General features: G+C 34.7%; 4 protein-coding genes across 6 annotated transcripts; 3 read left to right on the top strand and 1 right to left on the bottom strand.

Annotated features, from left to right (window-relative positions):
- Window positions 1-3,332: 3,332 nt before the first annotated feature.
- LOC107933513 (uncharacterized Rho GTPase-activating protein At5g61530) lies at window positions 3,333-7,011 on the top strand. 2 transcript variants are annotated; one of them, XM_016865743.2, is made up of 11 exons: window positions 3,333-3,485; window positions 3,628-3,721; window positions 3,816-4,078; window positions 4,728-4,790; window positions 4,903-4,921; window positions 5,062-5,160; window positions 5,253-5,330; window positions 5,415-5,659; window positions 6,071-6,233; window positions 6,531-6,723; window positions 6,902-7,011. In XM_016865743.2, exons 2-10 carry the CDS (start codon window positions 3,661-3,663, stop codon window positions 6,674-6,676), a joined length of 1,137 nt encoding a protein of 378 aa, XP_016721232.2. In that variant the 5' UTR covers window positions 3,333-3,485; window positions 3,628-3,660; the 3' UTR covers window positions 6,677-6,723; window positions 6,902-7,011. The 2 variants fall into 2 exon arrangements, with proteins under 2 accessions (XP_016721232.2, XP_016721231.2); XM_016865742.2 differs by having other exon boundaries at window positions 6,531-7,011.
- Window positions 7,012-7,979: 968 nt separating this feature from the next.
- On the top strand, window positions 7,980-10,937 carry LOC107933497 (probable isoaspartyl peptidase/L-asparaginase 3). Of its 2 annotated transcripts, XM_016865720.2 has the most exons (7): window positions 7,980-8,159; window positions 8,271-8,445; window positions 8,930-8,994; window positions 9,105-9,497; window positions 9,589-9,647; window positions 10,102-10,206; window positions 10,543-10,937. In XM_016865720.2, exons 1-7 carry the CDS (start codon window positions 8,103-8,105, stop codon window positions 10,760-10,762), a joined length of 1,074 nt encoding a protein of 357 aa, XP_016721209.2. In that variant the 5' UTR covers window positions 7,980-8,102; the 3' UTR covers window positions 10,763-10,937. The 2 variants fall into 2 exon arrangements, with proteins under 2 accessions (XP_016721209.2, XP_016721210.1); XM_016865721.2 differs by lacking the exons at window positions 7,980-8,159; window positions 8,271-8,445 and having other exon boundaries at window positions 8,926-8,994; window positions 9,093-9,497.
- A 264-nt stretch (window positions 10,938-11,201) lies between these two features.
- Window positions 11,202-16,569, top strand: LOC107933494 (ceramide kinase). Its single transcript, XM_016865718.2, has 13 exons — window positions 11,202-11,529; window positions 11,978-12,154; window positions 12,238-12,405; window positions 12,505-12,597; window positions 12,801-12,893; window positions 13,239-13,461; window positions 13,551-13,577; window positions 13,719-13,800; window positions 14,683-14,832; window positions 15,044-15,145; window positions 15,653-16,021; window positions 16,188-16,254; window positions 16,333-16,569. Exons 1-13 carry the CDS (start codon window positions 11,356-11,358, stop codon window positions 16,468-16,470), a joined length of 1,863 nt encoding a protein of 620 aa, XP_016721207.2. The 5' UTR covers window positions 11,202-11,355; the 3' UTR covers window positions 16,471-16,569.
- On the bottom strand, window positions 16,520-19,267 carry LOC107933496 (putative kinase-like protein TMKL1). The gene is made up of 2 exons (XM_016865719.2): window positions 18,496-19,267; window positions 16,520-17,709 (listed from the first exon to the last, which is right to left on the bottom strand). Exons 1-2 carry the CDS (start codon window positions 18,980-18,982, stop codon window positions 17,117-17,119), a joined length of 1,080 nt encoding a protein of 359 aa, XP_016721208.1. The 5' UTR covers window positions 18,983-19,267; the 3' UTR covers window positions 16,520-17,116.
- Window positions 19,268-19,500: the final 233 nt, after the last annotated feature.

The following is a 19,500-nucleotide window of genomic DNA, read 5'->3' as shown; positions in this document are numbered from 1 at the left end:
GTTATAACAACTAACTACTATTTTCATTTATTTGAAAGTATAGAAAAAATACTATTATTTTTCTAGACCTGATCATAGGCTAATTCATTCGTTCATGTTTGAAAGTTTATTCGAAAAATTGAAAAGTTTGAATAAAAATATAGATTTGAAAAATGAATTTGAATAAAAAAATATTTTGGCCCGTGTTCGGCCCGAATCAGTCTATACTTTCTTTTTTGTTGTTTGGCTGCCATTTGTTGTTGTTTTGCTTTTATTTCGCTATTATATTGTTATTATTTTATTACTGTTTGGATGTATAATTCCTGTTTTATTATTAATTTTATTACTATTTTAAAAATATTTACTTTGTAATTTACAATTATCTTAGTGTGTATTTTTAATTTGTTGGAAAATTTTAATGTATTTCTAATATTTAGTTTCATATAAAAATTAATAAAAAATTTAATACCAACCAACTGAATGATACTCAAAATTAATATTTTTAAGGTGAACCGGAAAACAAATCTTAAATTTTATATGGAATTTAGCCCGACCCAATCAGATGTAAATTTGTCCGAATCAATCATTATTAATTTTTTATGGCATTTCTTAACGAAATTACACTTTCCCAACGCATAATCTTAATATTGAAGAATAGTCTTTTTTTTTGGTGAAGAAAATAACAAACTCGTAAATTACAAAATAAATTTAAGAATAGTCATTTCAATCATCACTCTTTTAAGCTATAATAGTTTTTTTGGACTTTTGACCACGATATTTGCTTTAAAGAATTTTAACATGGATATTTTATTTGAATAAAAGATTAAACCATATTTATATTTCTTTTGTTTAAATTTATATATATCTAATAACAAATTAATCAGTTATAAAAATATATATAATGAAAAATAATTAAAACGTGATGATATTCCTAGTAAATATATTAAAACTAAAGGCCCATTCCTTGTGGTTTCGGATGGCAATTAATTATTAAATTTCAGCTCATAAAAAGTCAATTATAGCGACTATTTTGAAACTGTTAAGGTAAATTTGAGGAATATGTCAATTTTATAAAATATTTAAAGTTTGAGATAGGATTTTATTTGGATATTTAAAGTAGTAGGTTGATTTTGGAAAGAGAAACATAATGACATGTTATTATTATTATTTGTTTTTGTGTTAGACATTGTAATAGTTTTAAGCTATATTTGATATGCGATAGTGTTTGGAGACCCACACAATTTTTCTATAGTATCGAGATGAAACCATCACCTTAGAAGCCCATCACATTGCAATTCAGATACGATATTAGGTTGAAGTATAACTAGGGCTTCTAGTTGGCCGTGGTTATGAAGTCACAGGTTGGAGTATAACTCGAGAGACCAATTGACAGTGGTTATGCAGTCACAGGTTCAAGTTTCATGATGCTTAAAGAGGATGCTTTATAAACCTTATACATAAGTTTGAGACCATAATCATAAGGAAAACGAAGGCTTTTCGGTATAATGAACTTATTCTTTGTATCCATCTCTACCAAAAGTAGTATCCTTAATGTAATTTTTTGAAACTTGTGACAAAATTAAATGCAAGAGGACTTTCAGGAGGGGAGTCATTGTGGAGGTAGAGAGAAGCTAATGCTCAAGTCGAGGCAGCAATGATTATAGTTATTAATGAATTCTTTAATACAATAATCGTTATCGACCCGAAAGGACTTTCAGCTTTTCTCCACCGTTACAATCACTCCTCCCCCTAAAAGTCTTATTGCCCCCAACTTTGTCACAAGTTTTGAATAATGAGGTTAAGGATATTGCTTTGATGGAGATGAAAAAAAGAATAAGCTAATTTTACCGGAAAACCACTTAGATTTTCCTTATGATTATGGTCTCAAACTTGTGTACGGGGTTTATAAAGCATCTTCTGGGGTGACATGAAACTTGAACCTGTGACCACATAACCACAGTCAATAGGGAATCATAGTTATACTTCAACTATGATCGTATAACCACCGTGAATTGGAGCTCGAGTTGCAATGTGATAAGCTTCTAATGTGATAGTTTGATCCCCACATCGTAGATGAAATATGGGGTTTCTAAGAGTTATCGCATCACTATGAACTCAAACATACCTTAAAACTATCACGTTGTCTCCCTCAAACACAAATAAATCTTTTCGTCCAAAAATTTCAACACTCAATAAAAAAACAATTTGGAAAAGATTTTTTGATTTTACAAAGGACAGTAACCGATGGAGTTGATGGAGTAGAGGGAGCAAAACCCCATTTATATAGACAACCGAGGGGAAAATTTGAAAAAAAAAGTGGAAGCCCAATTTGAAAATTATCTCGGGATTCTTAGGATGTTTGAAAATTATTTCGCGATTCTCGGGTTTTAAAATTTTTTCACGGGTTAGGGTTGAAAATGGGAGGGAAGAAAATGCGTTCTGTAGGATGCATTTTCAGTTGAGGTGGCAGAATGTTCTCTGAAAGCACAACCTGTAAGACACGCTTTTAGCCTATATGACAGCCAAGTCAACTTAAAACGCGTCCTATAATATGCACTTTCAGAGAACATTTTGCCACCTCATTTGAAAACATGTCCTGTAGGGTGCATTCCCCCCCCCCCCCCATTTTCAACCCTAACCCTAACTTGTGAAAAAAATTCTCAAAATCGTAACCGTAATCCTAAACTAGAGATTCTCGGGCCAAAGAATCTCGAATAAAATTCAGACATCACATCCAAAAATGGCTTGATTTATATAACAAATAAACTATTTGTTGAAAAAAAATAGTTGGGAAAAGTTACCGTTGGTAGTAGGACTTTTTTTTGTTTCTCTCTCCAAAATCAGTCTATTTCTGTAAATATCCAAAAAAAAACCCCAAAATTCTAATTTTTTTTTCTAAAAATAGTTTTTACTTCAAATTGACCCATTAAGTTATTATTTAGGATTTTAGTAACAACTGTTTGTATACAATTATAATAAAATTATACAATATAATAATAAATACATATAAATAATTACAAATTAAGTTTAAATACATAATTCGACAAAAGTAGAGACCCGCAAATATTCCATTACTATTTGATTAAATATAATCATTAATAATTTAACTCAATTATTTTCAAAAAGAAATTTAGCTCAATTTCACTAGAAGGATAAAATTTCCAGTCCTACTTATTAAAAATAAAAAATAATATTTGGTGGTGCTGCTGAGGAGAGCCGTCAGAATAGTTGGAAGCTTCCAGAAACCCGGGTATTCTCTGAGCAACTTCCACGTGGTTTTTTATTTTCTAAACTGTAAACTTAAAAATCACTGACCTAATTTTTAAAATTTAAACTTCTCAAAAGAAAAAAAAATCTATTTTAAATTGAACTTAATATTAAAATTGAACTGTTACAGCTATAAAAAGAAAAGTAGCACTTTCGACTTTCGCTATCACCTACCGATTCATCTCGCCAAAAAGAAAAGTTCGTCTTTGATCGTTGCTTCATTTAAGCAACACCAAAAGGTAAGTATTTTTTTTTTCAGTTTTCCGTCAAAAATTAGGGCTCTGTATCGATCATTTATTTTTTTGATCACTAAAAACGATTATGTATCAATTCAATATCGCTTATTTTCTCCCAAGTTTCAAATCTTTGCTTTTTTGGTAGTTCCTTTTTTTCGGTTTGCGTTAATCGGAAGCGATGCCTTCAGCTGTATCGCAGCAGTGGCAAGAGAAGGCGACTGGGTTTTTTTCTTCCTCAGGTAATTTTTACTATCAATTCTTCGGCATATTATTGTATTTTTATTTTTTTACATGTTGCAATGTCAGCGGGCTTTTTTTTTATTTTTATTGCAGGGGTGAAGCTGAAGGAAGCTAGCCAAACCGCCGGCACGTTTGTTGGAGAAGTTGCAAAGGATGCCAAAGGCAACGTCACTGACGTGGCGGAACGAGTTGGTTCCATGGTCAAAAACCGATGGGCGTTTCTCCGGCAGCCAGCGACAAGACATGCTGTGCAAGAGAGTCTTATATCGGCTGCTGCAACGACCGGAACCTTTTTGAGGAAAGGCATCACCGGGACTAAAGACAGGGTTGTTGTTGGGAAAACAAAAGTTGAAGAGGTAAAAAGAAAAGAATCTCTAAGAGTAACTTTAATTGATCCCTTTTTAATAAAAAGGATCTTACGGACTATTATATATGTTGTTCAACGTATTAATAATCAATTACATCGTGAGAGAGGATGGGCTACCATTTAAATTTTGATGTTTCCTGTAGCATTTGATATATCTGCCTATAGTGTTATGCCACTGGAATCTTATTCCGTGCTTGACCAATTATTCTTAATTGTGATTGTTTGTTTTTTAGACTCTGTTTCTTTTCTGTCTAATTTCCTGCTTTGTAGATTGCCTTTCATTCGGTTCTTTACTCTGATAGGTTAAGCTTGTGCTGTTATCAAAATTTTGTACACCACGGAAAGGGTTTTAGTTGCTTCTTCTTTTTCCATTGGGTATTATTACTTGATTCACTTCTCTTATTGCAGAACTATCAAGGTTTCAAGTAACTAGTGAATTTCGGACCTCTCTATCCATTCGTGTTATTATGATATTTGTTGATGTTACAGTTGACCTTGTATAATTAAGAATGCAATATATTGATGCTTAAACAAGGCATTGATGTAACTATTTTTTGTCTTACAGACTAGGCTAACCTAGGCCTCTACAGAAATCATGGTAAAAGATGACTTATATGTAATGGTGACTTTGTTTACAGGTGGCAAAAAAGACTGCACAGAAAAGCAAGACAATTTTGACAGATATAGAACGATGGCAGAAGGTATAGAATTTTTGCGCTTTACTTCTCTTTTTGATGTTTGTTTTTCAATCTTTCAACTTCTTACATGCACTTTCAAGCTTCTGAACTGTTATCATGTGAATTAAATTTGCAGGGTGTTGCCAGCACTGATGGTAAGTTTCTCTATCCCGGCCACAATGCATTCTCCAAATGGTGACTTCTTTGGGGATCCTTGTCACTTTCCTTCTCTCTTTGTGGATATTTCCAGCTATGCAATGTGTTTGCCCCTTATTTTTTTTTCTCTTGTCCTCAGTATTTGGAGTTCCTATTGAGGTTACTGTGCAGCGGCAGCAAGCCATCAAGCCCATCCCTCTTATATTGGTGAGATGTGCAGATTATCTCATATTATCAGGTGATCCAGACCTGTACTTATTTAGCAAATGTTGCTGCAATATACATTTTCTTTTTACAGAAGGTAACATATTCGATTTTGACATTTTTTAGGTATAAATTCTCAATACTTGTTTAAAGCTGAAGGAGATAAGAAGGTCATTGAGCAATTGGTTTCTGCATACAACCAAGGTATCTTGCATGTTATCTGCTATAATTTGACCAGAAATTATTCTATTTGGATTGTCATAATTTGTCGTCATATGTATATCACAGATTTAAATGCCTCCATACCAGAGGGCGTGAATCCAATTGATGTAGCAGCTCTAGCCAAATATTATATTGCTAGTCTTCCTGAGCCATTGACCACCTTTGAGCTTTATGATGAGATCAAAAGTGCCCGTTCTAGCATACATGCTATGAGGAATGTACTAAAAATGCTTCCTAGTGTAAATTACATGACTCTTGAGTTCATCACTGCATTGCTGCTTCGTGTTAGCCAGAAATCAGTCCTTAACAAAGTAGGAGTTATCTGTTTCTCTCTCTCTATCTGTCTGTTTATCTCTTTGCTTTCATGCATTTCATTTAAAGGTGGTTTCAAGTAAGGTTGGATATAATTGTGAAAGCTTATATTTCTCCACATATGTGAGTTGCCATTCAGACCTGATGAATTTCTATATTGCCTTGTACTGATGGGCTAAAGCTAACTTGATGATCAAAATGATCTCTGTTTCGTGGAAAATTTATCTCTCTGAGGTCATTGTTAGCATCTTTTTATTAGTCTTATGAACAAAATACCTATATAAATAAAGCAATTTCCTGGTTTCTTCACTTCCCCATCCCTCCAAACAGTTGTCTTGCAGTTATGTGCTTATTATTATCTGATAGACAAGTTGTACCTTTAACAACGTTTTATTGTTATCTTCCAATAGATGGATGCACGAAGCCTTGCCATGGAAATGGCCCCTGTTATTATGTGGCAGAAGGATAGAAAACCAGAATCTTATAGGAAATACTGGAGCCATCCACCCAAAAGTCCTTCTAAGGGTAGCATGGATTCAACCCCTACTTATAGTGCATGGGACATGCTTGAAGGTAAATTCTCCTATCAGCTACAGTTTGCTCTTCTGTCTCTCTATTGTGTATGAGAAAGCATACTTTCATGCTAATACTAACAAAATATTTAATAGAATATGGTCTCTAGTCTACTTGGGGAAGCTAGTTCTTAATCACAGGACTGGAAATGATGGGAAAAATTATGTGACTTGATAGTTATATACCGCTGCATTGACTTGCGCTTGTTCCTAAGAAATGGTGACTGAAAATGTATTTGTGAACCTTGAAGGTTCTGGTTTTCATTCATGATTTACTTTTTCTTTGTTATGGCTACAGATGATGGAGAAGATATGGATGCTTCCTCCCACATTCCTTTGGATGATGGTATCCCGGTTGATTTTGGTGCCATTGAGGTCATTCAATGCCTCATAGAACAACACAATCCCATATTTACAGACGCTAATGAGACAGTCTGGAGATGACCGAGACTAGATGATTCCTTGTGGGCAGCCAAATCAATCATATCCGGGTATGAAACTGGAAATTTGAGCTAGATGATTGGTTTGCAGTAGTGGATATTCTTTGTGGGCAGAAGCACTTGAATGTACATTTTATTCATTAGTATATACTTGTTTGTATTTGGAGATGAATATGAAATTACCTTAAAGCTACTGCTTCTGAATGGAAAATGCTGGTTTGTTTTTCAGGAGAAAGACAAGGACAGAGTAAATATATAAATTCTTTGAAGGTCTATTTGCCACCTGTTTTGTAACTTTTAACAGAAATAAAGGCAAATTGGCAATAGTGAATATTTTTACATGAACAAGTTGACAATTACAAGAGTCCTCTGCAAATGCTTTTCACATGAAGTTTTTAATTGCATCACTCTCGCTTATTCTCATATTTGGGTTTAACATTGTGTAATGGCAAGTAATGCTACTTTGACTAAGGTGTGATTATTAGACTTGTATATGTGTAATTATAAATTTTAATTTTCTATTAAAAATAGTAATTTGACTAAATGTGTGTTTGATAAGTAGAAAATATTAAATTGTTTAAGATTAAAATTTAAAAAATAAATAAAATTTTAAAATGTTTTTATTAAACAATATAATTATATTCAGTATTTATATTTACTAATTTATCAAATAAATTTTTAATATAAATTTAGTATCTATAAAATTTAGCATTAAAAATTTTAAAAAATATTTTAGTAATCTAAACTTAAACTTGAATCTAAGTTGACCTGATCTATGCATCCTAAAGTTCAAATTACAAGAGATCGGCTTTATTTTAATTTTAGGGTAATTATTAAAATATGAATAAATTTTTATTTTGTTCATTTAAGGAAAAAGATTATAATTTTGTTATTAAACTATTTAAAAGTTTTTATTTAAGTTATTAAAATATGTTAAAGTTTTTATTTAAAACACTTGATTGTTAAGTTTTTTTTAAATATAGTTTTGTAAGGAGGCAAACAATGATTCGACAATTTATGGGGTAGATCAATATCTATCAACGAGTAGATCTAAGTTAATTTTATTTATCAACGAGTAGATCTAAGTTGATCTTATAATCACTGTTGAAGATTTGTGAAGAAAAATTTTTAATTAATACAGATTATGTGAATAGAAAAAATCATATAACCTTAATTTTAATAGTTGAATGAACTTGAATGAAAGCTTATTTATTTATTAACTAAACTTATAATTTAGGTTTTCCTTAATTTTATCCTCAAAAGTACAGTAACCCAAATGGGCTCCACTACAACATACTCTGATTGGTTTGTTACTTACCCGCTCCTCATCAAGGTGACTACAGTGACTCTACCCTTTGCAACATTCACTTGAAAAGTCCACTATATGTTCGTTGAACCTGCGATCGAAAACAACATCTTCAACTATTCTGATGGCTCCTACAAACCTCATTATCGCACCTCTCTTCCTCCTCACCTTGTTTTCCTTGGTAGTTTTCTTCGACTTTCGTGACATGGGTTTTGGGCCTTTTCATTCCTCTCCTTCAATTAATGATATATACATTTGTTTGTTATCTCATACATATTGTATTGGTTATCAGGTGAGAGTACAAGAAGGGGTTGAGGATTCAGGGAAGTACCCAATAGTGGTGAGCACATGGCCTTTCCTGGAGGCTGTGAGAGCTGCGTGGGAAGCGGTTGATAAAGGGTTCAATGCTGTTGATGCGGTGGTGGAGGGTTGTTCCGCTTGCGAGGAATTGAGGTGTGATGGTACAGGTTGGTAGCATAAACTCTGGGTTCCTTTTATTTTTTTGGTTTAATTTGCCAGAAATCAGGATGTTTCTTGTTTGGGTTGAGTTGGGTTTTTAGCCTTTGTCTGGTTAAATCCTTAGGTTATGCAGGACTTGCATCCATTAGTTAACCAGACAGGTAATTGGTCCATCATTTTTCTTTTTCTAGGATATCTGTTGCTATCAGTTGAAAGTGTACTTGTAGAAAATTTTATCACTAGTTGAAATCATACTTTGAATCTATTAAGCAATATCTGGTTGTCCCAAAGGTATGATATATGTACTTCTTTAATGTATTCCTTGAGAATGTTCTTTAAGGTATGTATGGGACCAAAAGTATTTTAGAAGTAAAAGCTCAATATATGTTGCCTCCTCTTTAATGGGATTCACTAAAAACAATTGAACATGTGCAGTTTTGTGATTTTGTTTAGTATTTAATTCCCTGATTGACATGAATTTGGCTGTAACAGTGGGTCCTGGTGGAAGTCCGGACGAGAATGGAGAAACTACAATTGATGCATTGCTTATGAATGGGGTATTCAACATTGTGTCAAGTTTGTCTTGTGTGTTATTTTGATCCTTATTTGTTTGCTTTTGTTTAGAGAAACAACTTAATCTTTTGTGTTCACCAAGGACATGCAATAGGCCACAATGGAGGTTGGAGCTGTTGCTTCTATGAGGTATGTGAAGGATGGCATTAAAGCTGCAAGATTAGTCATGCAACATACTAAACACACAATGCTTGTTGGTGAACGAGCATCCATCTTTGCTATTTCAATGGGTCTTTCAGGACCCACAAACCTCAGTTCATCAGAGTCTATGGAAAAATGGACAAGATGGAAAGAAAACAACTGTCAACCTAATTTTCGGAAAAATGTTGTACCTGTTGGTAGCTGTGGCCCTTATCAGCCTAAGGATAACCTGGGGCATAATAAGGGGATTTGTTCTGAAGCCAGTTCGATAGGAACTATTGAATCCAGGACATGTCTTGTTGGTCCTCATAGCCATGACACGATTTCAATGGCTGTTATCGATAAAGTAAGTTGTAACTGATGATTCATTGCCATTTAGGTGCATATATTCTGAGATTCACATTTGTTTTCAATGAGATTTTCTTTTTCTTGCATAGATGGGACATGTGGCTGTTGGTACATCAACAAATGGTGCAACCTTTAAGATCTCTGGCAGGTACTAATCTTATATTTCTTGAAATTTATTCAGCATTTGGTAAATTATTATCTCATAAACCTTTGAAAGAGATTGAATGATTTCAAATAGAATTAGTTAGATAACAAGATCACTCTTGGCTCCACTTATTTGTAGCTGGTGGACAGAGAGACATCTAAAGTAGGTGTAGTTAGAGTGGATATCTCATTGTGAAATAAAAATGTTAAGCAGCACCGATGATGTTTTCCACTTTTTAGTATCAAGGGTCCTGGATGCCATGAAAAAAAAAAACGTCACATATAAAATTTGTTTCAAAAACATGGATAAGTTTTTTTAATGAAGTTTTGTCTTGGTTTTTCATAAGCATCTTTCCCTTTTTATTGGAGGGAGGGAAATGGTTGAGAGTTGGGGGGGGGGGAGGATTACATTGTCACCAGAGTTTTTATTCACCTAACATTAACTTCCCTGATTGCAGGGTGGGTGATGGACCTATTGCTGGATCTGCTGCATACGCTGATGATGAGGTTGGTGCTTGTGGTGCGACTGGAGATGGTGACATCATGATGCGCTTCCTTCCATGGTATCTAATAAACTCAATACTTAACTTCCACTATTTGGATCAGGTTAATACTAATAAAATATCAGAAAAAGGAAGTGGGTTTTTCTCTTCTTTTCTAGACGAGGCCCCATTAATTGAAATATTTGAGAACAATGTTCTTAGAGTTTAGAAATCTTTTCAAGGGTGGCAAATTACTACGATGGAGTCTTTGATTTGCATTGCTTTGTTAGCATGTTATTTCTTATGGCTAACTTTTCATTTGCTCGGTTGTTTCCTTTCTCAAATTCACCCTTTGCTACTGTTCTACTTCGATTAATCTGTTGTAGTATGTGCGAACCTCATCGTATCTGTTTTCAGCTATCAAGTTGTAGAGAGCATGAGACAAGGAATGGAACCAGAGCTTGCGGCCAAGGATGCAATATCACGAATTGCTAGAAAATTTCCTGATTTTATGGGAGCCGTTGTTGCTATCAATAAGGATGGTGTACACGCCGGCGCATGTCACGGGTGGACATTTCAATACTCAGTCAGAAGCCCAGATATGGACGACGTAAAGGTTTTCACAGTGCTGCCTTGAAATTGCTGGTGGAACATGTCTTGTTTCAATATTATCACCATAAGTGTTCAACAATTCATCCAAGGACATCATCTATTATTGTATTTTACCAATGAATATTCATCCAAAAGCATTTGTATAAGAGACATTTATGAGGCTAGGAAATGAAGAAATTTAAGTAAAAATTCATTGGGAATTGTTTGTTTTAATGTCAAAACTTTCCCCACCCTTTGTTTCATTCCTTGAAATAAGGAATTTTACATGAATGTTGATTGAAAAGTCGAAAAAAAACGATACGTGAAAAACACAAAGCGCCAATTTTCAACGGCTCCAGGGCCTCGTCCCTTGAATAGTAAGTGAATGCCTTTCGTGTTGAGGGTGGACCAAACCCGAATGCAATTTACCCGATCTCTCCATTCGGACCTTATAAAAGTAAACGCCAATACAAAATAAAAACCTTGGCTCTCTTCTTCGTCATTCTTGTTTCTTTTTTGGTATATGAAGCATGGTTTAGGGCTTTTAATTCCAACTAATTTTTTTTTAAAAAATCTAGTGATTTTTTATCTCAATTTTTATTTTTCCAAAGAAAATTTGTATACTAGTTAATCTAATTAATGGAAATAAATGGAAGTGTTTATAATTCTGGGAATATATCCCAACGAAATGTCGACGCTGAGGGTCAAACATCCGTTTTGAGTTCGAATTTGTTCTTGGATCACGTTGGAGAGGTTACTCTTACTCTTAATTCAGATGGATTGTCTTGGAAATCGCTTTATTCCTTGGATAATGTAAGTTCTTATTTCTTTTTATCTTGTCTATTGATTCTTTCTTCTTAATTATCATACCTCTTCATGTTTAGTTTTATTATTATTATTACTGTTATATAATTTTGTTTTTCTGTTCATTTGATCTCAACCCATCATTTTGTTATTCATTTGTTTTTCTTGGATGATATTGAAATTGCCTTTTGTCTATTTGCCCTTTACCTTCTTGAAGTGTATGAGCTGCGTTACCCTTTGATTATTGAGAAATTAATCTAATTTTGGTTTAAGTTGTAAGATAGTTTCTCCTTAATTATCGTACGTTACAATACACTATGGTTTAAGGTAGGTTGTTTCAATACCTTTTGATCAATGAAAGAATCCTCCATTGTTTTCCGCTTCTTTGAGCTGTGTTTTTACACGAATATAGGGTCATATTTAGCTTCTGATGGCTTCTTCATAATTACTGGAACAGGATGGATCAACATGTTTGGGAATTAAATTTCTTCCTAGAATGGCAACTAAAATGGCAACGAAGCTAAAATTCTCTGATATCTATGCCGTAGAGATAATAGACAGTGATGTGATTCAAGAATCAGATCTCCCACTTGCTGCAGAGTGTTTCGTGGGGAATGAATCTCATGATTCTGGGGTTTGTTTGTTTGTTTGTTTTTTTTCGTCTCATTTTATATAATGATAACATTTTTCACTAATTCATCATACTTACTGCTGCAGATGAACCACTTTATGGTGCATACTTTTCAAAAGTCTAAGTCACAGCCTTGCCTTTGGAGCTTGGCGGTTTACAAATTTGGTAACAAGGACTTGCAGACATGTCAAATGTGGGTGAATAAAATTAATGATTCTCTTAGTAAGGAAGTTGGGAGACCAAAGAATCTTCTGGTATATATCTTCTATAGTATGTAAAAAGTTTTTCGTTTCAAGATATAATGCCAACGAGAAATTGAAGATATTTTAAGAGATTTTTTCCCATTTAATAAGGTATTTGTTCATCCAATGAGTGGGAAAGGGAATGGACGGAGGATCTGGGAAACCGTTGCTCCTATATTCTCACGTGCTAAAATAAACACAAAGGTAAGCTTCCATAACAAATGCAGATAGATGTTATTGCATTATTTTCCTAACATTATCAACTGTTGCATTTTCCCATTAATTGTCATATTTTCTTATCATGGAAATTTAAACCATATTAATCCTAGTTATAAAGGTTCAATTAATACCTATTACTAAGTCAAGCATGCCTGGCTAGTTATAATAACCTGTTGTTTCAATTTCAGGTGATAGTAACACAGAGGGCGGGGCATGCATTTGATGTGATGACATCTGCCACAAATGAAGAGCTGAATTCATATGATGGTGTTCTAGCTGTTGTAAGTGACTTGATACCTGCATGTTATGGTACCATATGCATCTTTTCTCTGTCTAGAATAACTATACCAAATATACCACATAATAGGTAAGTTGCTAACTTGATGGAAAAGATTGTTCTTTTTAACTTCAGGTTCATGTTTTGTTGTTTAAGTGGTACAAATTTAGTTCAAAGCTTTGTATAGGCTGTAAGAGTGCCGAATGACCTAACTCAACAAAAACCTAATTTTTGGGCGGGCTTGGTTCTGTTTTCTGTTTTTTAAGCTTTAACCTATTGGTACAACACTATGTGACAATTATAGTACCATACATAAACAAATGTGATTTTTTTTCATGTCAATTTGCAGGGTGGTGATGGTTTCTTCAATGAAATCCTTAACGGGTTTCTTTCTTCAAGGCATAAAGCTCCTTTCCCTCGTATCCCTTCAGATTTTTTTGATGCTCTGGGGAATAACAGCAACCCCTTAGTTAATGATCCAAATGGAGCAGATTCTGAGAGTCATAACAACATAGAGAGTGATCCTCTTCTCTCAAGTTCGGCTCATAATGAATCAGGATTCTCTCATTTGAGTGTGTTTCATGATAACCATATTTCTATAAGAATCAACTTTGTGGTTGTTTTGTTTATCCTGTATAACCATGTTTGCTTCTTTTTACAGGAACTAATGATGGTTCTCACATTGAAGGTTAGTTTTTACTGTATTCTTACAAATTACCATGACAATGAAACTCTGTTTGCAACTCTCTATATAGTGGCGGAAATGGTGTCTTTATATTGTTTACATATTATCAATGCTTGAAACCTAAACAAATTTTTTGATATGCAGATCAAATTGAGAATCCACTCCCTAACCAGAGGCTTAGACTTGGAATAATTCCTGCAGGTTCAACAGATGCTATTGTTATATGGTATATTCTTCCATCCTTATGAATATTCCTTCTTTAGGTTTTCTGCTATTTTAAGGCTCAACATGGTAAGGTTAGGTCTGTAGCTTGCATGTGGATGCATGCAGCAGGCATTTTGGGCGACTATTTGTAATATCAGGATACAGTCCACCTGCCCAACTTTGAATTGTCCTTCTGATATGGATACTGCCCTAAGCTTTTACATTTTTGCACCAAGTGGCTGCTCACTGTGGCAAGTGGTGATAAATTGGGAGGGAAAAACATTAAAGAAAGAAGTGAATATTATTACTGGGTGACTTCAAGTTACATTGATTTCTATCAAAAGGCCTCTTCTTGTCAAATACTCGCATATAACTAAGTGTGATCTAAAAGTCTCTTTTCCTTTTTCTCGTTTTAGATGTGATGTTTTACATGATGTTAGATGGAATATAGGATTTTATAGCATTTGAAAAAGTTCTTTGCTGTTCTGTTTTCTTTTTGCCTCCGGTATTCCATGCCTCACATGTTAAGCCCACCTAGTCTACAAGTGTAGGGCCCATGGTCTCATGGGTGGTTTATGTCTTGGGGCTGGCAAATAGACTTGAGAGTCCAATTCTTAAGAGCTGCCCCTTATGCTAAGGATTTAAGTCCTAGGAACTGTTTCTTATGCTAAGTACTAAATGTTAGGATTTTTATCCAGATTATCTGCCCCACAACCTTGCTTTGATGTAATTATAGCTAAGGTAATAACAACTTTCGTTAGGTATCACATCTCTATGAGGAAAATGGCATGTGATTTGTAGTGCTGACGTGCTTAAAACATATATCTAACTGAAAATTGTTGGAGCTAATCATAGATGTCATTTGATTTCTACTTATATTGTTTTGTTGATTTCTTTATTGCAGCACCACTGGTGCTCGAGATCCTATAACGTCTGCACTGCACATTGTCCTGGGTAAAAAGTTGTGCCTTGATGTTGCTCAAGTTGTAAGATGGAAAACTACGTCTACCTCAAAGATTGAACCTCGTGTACGCTATGCGGCTTCTTTTGCTGGGTAGTTTCTTGTTATAACTAGTGTTATGGTTCTGTGAGAGTATTGGCATATAAATGTCTTAAATGTTGTTGAATGCATGCTTGTTTGCTGGTTAATAACCTTTCAAGCACAGTCATGATAATTGAAAGGCATTTTAGTGTGCTTGTGTTCTTTTGTTGCTCTAACAATTACCCTCAGTGTCACTTTGCAACTCATCAGTGAAATTTATCAGGTATGGATTTTATGGAGATGTCATTACAGAGAGTGAAAAATACCGCTGGATGGGCCCCAAACGTTATGATTATGCGGGAACTAAAGTGTTTTTGAAACACAGGTATTTCTCGTCATCTAGACTTAACGAGTTTGTAGATTAATGATGTTAGGTTTTGGGGGCAATAGCGTTTAATAAGATAATCAGCTTCAAGCATTTGTTCCAATTTAGTTATAGAAGAATTGCAGTTAAGTCTGAAATTTATAATAAGTTCCCCTTCAGTTATGTGAGGCCTTTGAAGCTGGTTCTTTTTGTTTGTATATAATGCATCGTGGAAGAATTTTCCCTTCACCTCGCTTTGCTTTAGGACAAGAGATTTTTGCCCCCTTTTTAGTAAGATATTTGAGCTGGATTTGGCTGCTATTATTGGACTTGAAGTCTTCAAACAACTTCAGCTTTCTAGAGATCTCATTTTCATTTTAGCTTGTTAATGTCTGTCATTAATTTTCAGCTTGAGATTTCCCTTTCCCAGGGCATGTCTGAGCAATATTATTATTGCAAATGCCACCTTTTAATATTCGATATTTAGCTGACTATGCAAAGTCATGATAACCTCTTTTCTTCATAAAGGTCATACGAAGCAGAAGTAGGATACCTGGAAGTTGAATCAGAAAAAGATAGTTCAATTTTAGATGGAAGTAGGATGTTTAGTAGGGTGCGGAGCTTGAAACGAAAAAAATCTGAAAGAATTATTTGCCGAGCTAATTGCGATGTGTGTAATACAAAGCCAGTTTATTCTTCAACAAGAATCCCGCCTGCAATAAGTTCACCAGAAGCAAGATGGTTGAAATCTAAAGGGCGTTTTCTTAGTGTTGGGGCTGCCATAATGTCTAACCGAAATGAAAGGGCACCTGACGGTTTAGTGGCTGATGCACACCTTTCAGATGGTTTCCTACATCTTTTATTAATTAAAGACTGCCCTCATGCATTATATCTCTGGTAATTTGCCGCATTTGCTTTTCTCAATAAGGATTTTGGGGATCTCTATTTGGTCCTTTCATTTCCTTTTACATCAGTGCATTTGCAAATTTTGTACTGTTTCTGCATAGTTCTTCATTGTCTAGAAAACGATTTTTCTGTAATGGCTCTTAATCAATACCTGCAGGCATCTTACGCAGCTGGCAAGGAAAGGCGGAAACCCCCTGAATTTCGACTTTGTGGAACATCATAAGGTATATGTTCTTCCCAGGTTTTTGTCTTCTGGTGTTCCCTGAAATTCTTTCTGAACCCATTATTGATGCTATTTCTAGACCCCGGCATTTACATTCACTTCAATCGGCAAAGAGAGCATCTGGAATCTGGATGGTGAGCTTTTTCAAGCACATAAACTTTCAGCGCAAGTATTTCGAGGCCTTATTTGCTTATTCGCATCTGGTCCTGAAGTTTAGGATACAATGGGAACATGCTTTCATCAAAGCATGCAGTAGTTGAGTAATATACAAATTGAATATACAATTAGAACATTTGATAATATTTGAGTTCATTCAGAGCAAGGTTCTTTTTTCTTTAAAAAAAAAAGGAGAAATTTAGTCAACTATAACAATGACAATGGTGTTGCTGTTCAAGAAAGTACAGAATGAACAACAACCCACCAAACAATCACGAATTCTTGGAAATGGATGGAAACTAACCCGCAATGAATGACCAGAAATCACCTATGGTAGTAGCTCATAAGCATTCCGGTATTCGGTTGGTCACTTAATCAAGATGAAACATCTCCCGTATTACATGCCTTCGTGTCTCGTAACTGAATTAGATCGGATACCAATCAGAAATTCTATGACCTTCAGTTGGATGCTTGAAAGATCACCACTCTAGGTTCCGGGGAGCACCCTGAGAGAAGACACTTTCTCCACTAGTATCAACACAATGTTCTATCTTTTTAGCTTCAAAAGATTACCCTACTCTTGCTATTCCGGTATAAATCATTGTCTTCGTTGTTAACATTATTACCATGACCGTCAAAGGTGATTAACAAAATGTAAATTTAGAAACTCCGACCAAGACCAATGAAGAATGAACTACTACCAGTTCCTACTTCCCGATTTCTTCGAGCATCATGAGTACTCGTCTGCTATTCGGTCTAAGAGTAGGAGAAGGAGAACAACAAGTCATGGCAAGCTGAAAGAATTTAAGAAAGGATTCTTCTGTAACCGGATTTCCCTTATCATTGTTGTTCCTCAGAAGTAGGTCTGGATGATACAGATCGCTGATTCTATGATCAAGAACTGCATTACGCATGAAGTTTGGCAGATAAAAATCCTCATCAGGTGTTGGCTTTTCATTTATCGGTTCTTTCCCCGAAAGTAGTTCAAGAAAGATCACCCCAAGACTGTAAATATCAGTCTCCGGACTTGCATCCCTCATTTTGATGAGCTCAGGAGCTTTATAGCCCTCAGCTGTTGAAGCTTCAAGTATTTCTTGACCAGAGGTAGGATTCAAGAGTAGGTGTATGCCGAAATCTGAGAGATAGGGCAGATAATTTCGATCCAAAAGTACGTTCTTAGACTTAAGGTTTCCATGGACTATTGGCTTTTGCAATCCTGTATGTAGATGATCTAACCCTCTAGCCATACCAATGGAAATCTTGTAAATCACTGCCCATCTATGAGATTCCACATTCCCATCTGCCCAAATAAACAGTCCATTCAAAATATTAAAACATTCAAACAGTCCATCCAACATAAACATTATCCTAACTTGTCTGTTAAACATTATCAGATAAGATTTGCAAGAGAAAAACATAGCCATAAAACTCAAACCAGTATTTCCAATTGAAATGTAGTTATGGAAAAGTGAAGGGAAAAGGACAGAGGTAGGTGCCGACAATCAAATTATGCAGCTAACAGCGTAATTTCGACATACAATATATCTACACACAAAACAAAAGTTAACCCACAATGAATACATGTTGGACCTTTTCTTTACAGAAAAGAAACCCCCCCGGCCATATCTAACAATTGGAAATGAAACTGAACAACAAGAACTTAAGGACAAATTTTAACAATTTTCATTCTTTTAGTATCATTTTGAGATTTGGAAAATGTCAAAAACGTACAAGAAAAACATAAATATCAATTTAATTAAGCCACCTGACTGGTTAGCTACTTTTTTCAATTTTTCCTTCAGGGTTTTCTGTTTGGGGGAATCGAAAGGAGAATCTATCTTTCCTTTGTCTTCCTTTCTTCCTAGAAAATGAGTAAATTTGACAATAAAAAAAGAGAGAGAAACTTGAGCTTCAAAAGATATGAAGCTCAGTTCAGCTAAGCCAATAAACAGAATTTAGCATTCAATCAATGTTTTATTATTATTATTATTATTATTATTATTATTATTATCTACATTTTCAGCATTTTCTTCCAAACCAAACACAAAATAAGACGATAAGGAAAAAGGAAAAAGGAAGAGAGTACCTCTGATTAACTGAGCCAAATTGCCATGCCAATAAAAAGGTTGAACAAGAAGCTTCTCTCCTCTAGGCCCAGCATAAAATCCCAAAAGAGGCACCAAATTGGGATGTCTAATGCACCCCAACATCTGAACCACATCACCAAACTCTTCACCTCTCAAGGCACACACAGGCCTCAAGAACCGAAGCAATCTCACCACGTTACTCCTCTGCAACAAGGCCTTATACACGGTTCCATAGTTGGATTTGCCAATCACTTCACCGGGAGCATCGAGAATGTCACATATGGTGAGGTCTTCTCCATCGTTGAAAGTGATGACGTCCTCCATTTCTGACCCATCATCTTCTTCTTCATCATGCTTCTGCCCTTTGCTTTCAATGTCATCCAGCTGATCATTTGTCGCTTCCCTCTTTTGGTAAAAGATGAAGACAAGTACGAGAATGAAGAAGAAAGCTATTGAAGATAATGAAAGGAGGAGTTTTAACATCATTTCTCCGAAATTTTGATTCTTTTAGGAAAGAAAGATTGCAGCTTGTTAGAGAATGAAGATCAAGGTGATGTAGTGAAAATAGGAAGTTTGGGTTTTTTTTTTTTTTTGGTTGTTGTTGTTGTTGTTGGGGAGCTGTGGAACCCAAGATTCTAGCGAACTACTGATTTTTAGGACCAAAAAGAAAAGAATTTAACTCAAAAACACATTACTTTGGATCTGTAATGTGAAAGGTTTATAATCTTGTTTGACCCTTTTTCTTATTAAACTGGCTCAACTATCCTATTTGTCTTTGTTGCTGCTCCCAATTTTACCGTTTCCTTCAAATATTTTTGGACAATTGAGCAAAAGAAGGGACTAAAATTATAAATTTACCCATATAATTTTGAATTCTAACATTTTTATTTTCTAAAAGTTTATTATTACTACATTAACCAACTGTGCAATCAATATATTAATAAAAGATTGATATAAATAATAAATCATACTTTAGTTTATTAGTAAAGTATAAAGGTTTGAGT

This window comes from Gossypium hirsutum, chromosome A12 (genome assembly GCF_007990345.1).
Source record: "Gossypium hirsutum isolate 1008001.06 chromosome A12, Gossypium_hirsutum_v2.1, whole genome shotgun sequence".
In the NCBI taxonomy this organism is placed as follows: Eukaryota; Viridiplantae; Streptophyta; class Magnoliopsida; order Malvales; family Malvaceae; genus Gossypium; species Gossypium hirsutum.
This window is presented reverse-complemented; position numbering and strand designations above follow the sequence as displayed.

What these genes read in the sequence shown, in the direction of transcription:
- LOC107933513 (XM_016865743.2), top strand. Translation starts at nt 3,661, where the DNA reads ATGCCTTCAGCTGTATCGCAGCAGTGGCAAGAGAAGGCGACTGGGTTT. An exon ending in TGGGTTTTTTTCTTCCTCAG is followed by an intron (nt 3,722 to 3,815) that starts GTAATTTTTACT and finishes TTTTTATTGCAG; the next exon opens with GGGTGAAGCTGAAGGAAGCT. An exon ending in GGAAAACAAAAGTTGAAGAG is followed by an intron (nt 4,079 to 4,727) that starts GTAAAAAGAAAA and finishes CTTTGTTTACAG; the next exon opens with GTGGCAAAAAAGACTGCACA.
- LOC107933497 (XM_016865720.2), top strand. Translation starts at nt 8,103, where the DNA reads ATGGCTCCTACAAACCTCATTATCGCACCTCTCTTCCTCCTCACCTTG. An exon ending in TCCTCACCTTGTTTTCCTTG is followed by an intron (nt 8,160 to 8,270) that starts GTAGTTTTCTTC and finishes ATTGGTTATCAG; the next exon opens with GTGAGAGTACAAGAAGGGGT. An exon ending in ACCTTTAAGATCTCTGGCAG is followed by an intron (nt 9,648 to 10,101) that starts GTACTAATCTTA and finishes CCCTGATTGCAG; the next exon opens with GGTGGGTGATGGACCTATTG.
- LOC107933494 (XM_016865718.2), top strand. Translation starts at nt 11,356, where the DNA reads ATGGAAATAAATGGAAGTGTTTATAATTCTGGGAATATATCCCAACGA. An exon ending in CGCTTTATTCCTTGGATAAT is followed by an intron (nt 11,530 to 11,977) that starts GTAAGTTCTTAT and finishes TTACTGGAACAG; the next exon opens with GATGGATCAACATGTTTGGG. An exon ending in ATGATGGTGTTCTAGCTGTT is followed by an intron (nt 12,894 to 13,238) that starts GTAAGTGACTTG and finishes GTCAATTTGCAG; the next exon opens with GGTGGTGATGGTTTCTTCAA.
- LOC107933496 (XM_016865719.2), bottom strand. Translation starts at nt 18,982, where the DNA reads ATGATGTTAAAACTCCTCCTTTCATTATCTTCAATAGCTTTCTTCTTC. An exon ending in TTTGGCTCAGTTAATCAGAG is followed by an intron (nt 17,710 to 18,495) that starts GTACTCTCTTCC and finishes TTATTTGGGCAG; the next exon opens with ATGGGAATGTGGAATCTCAT.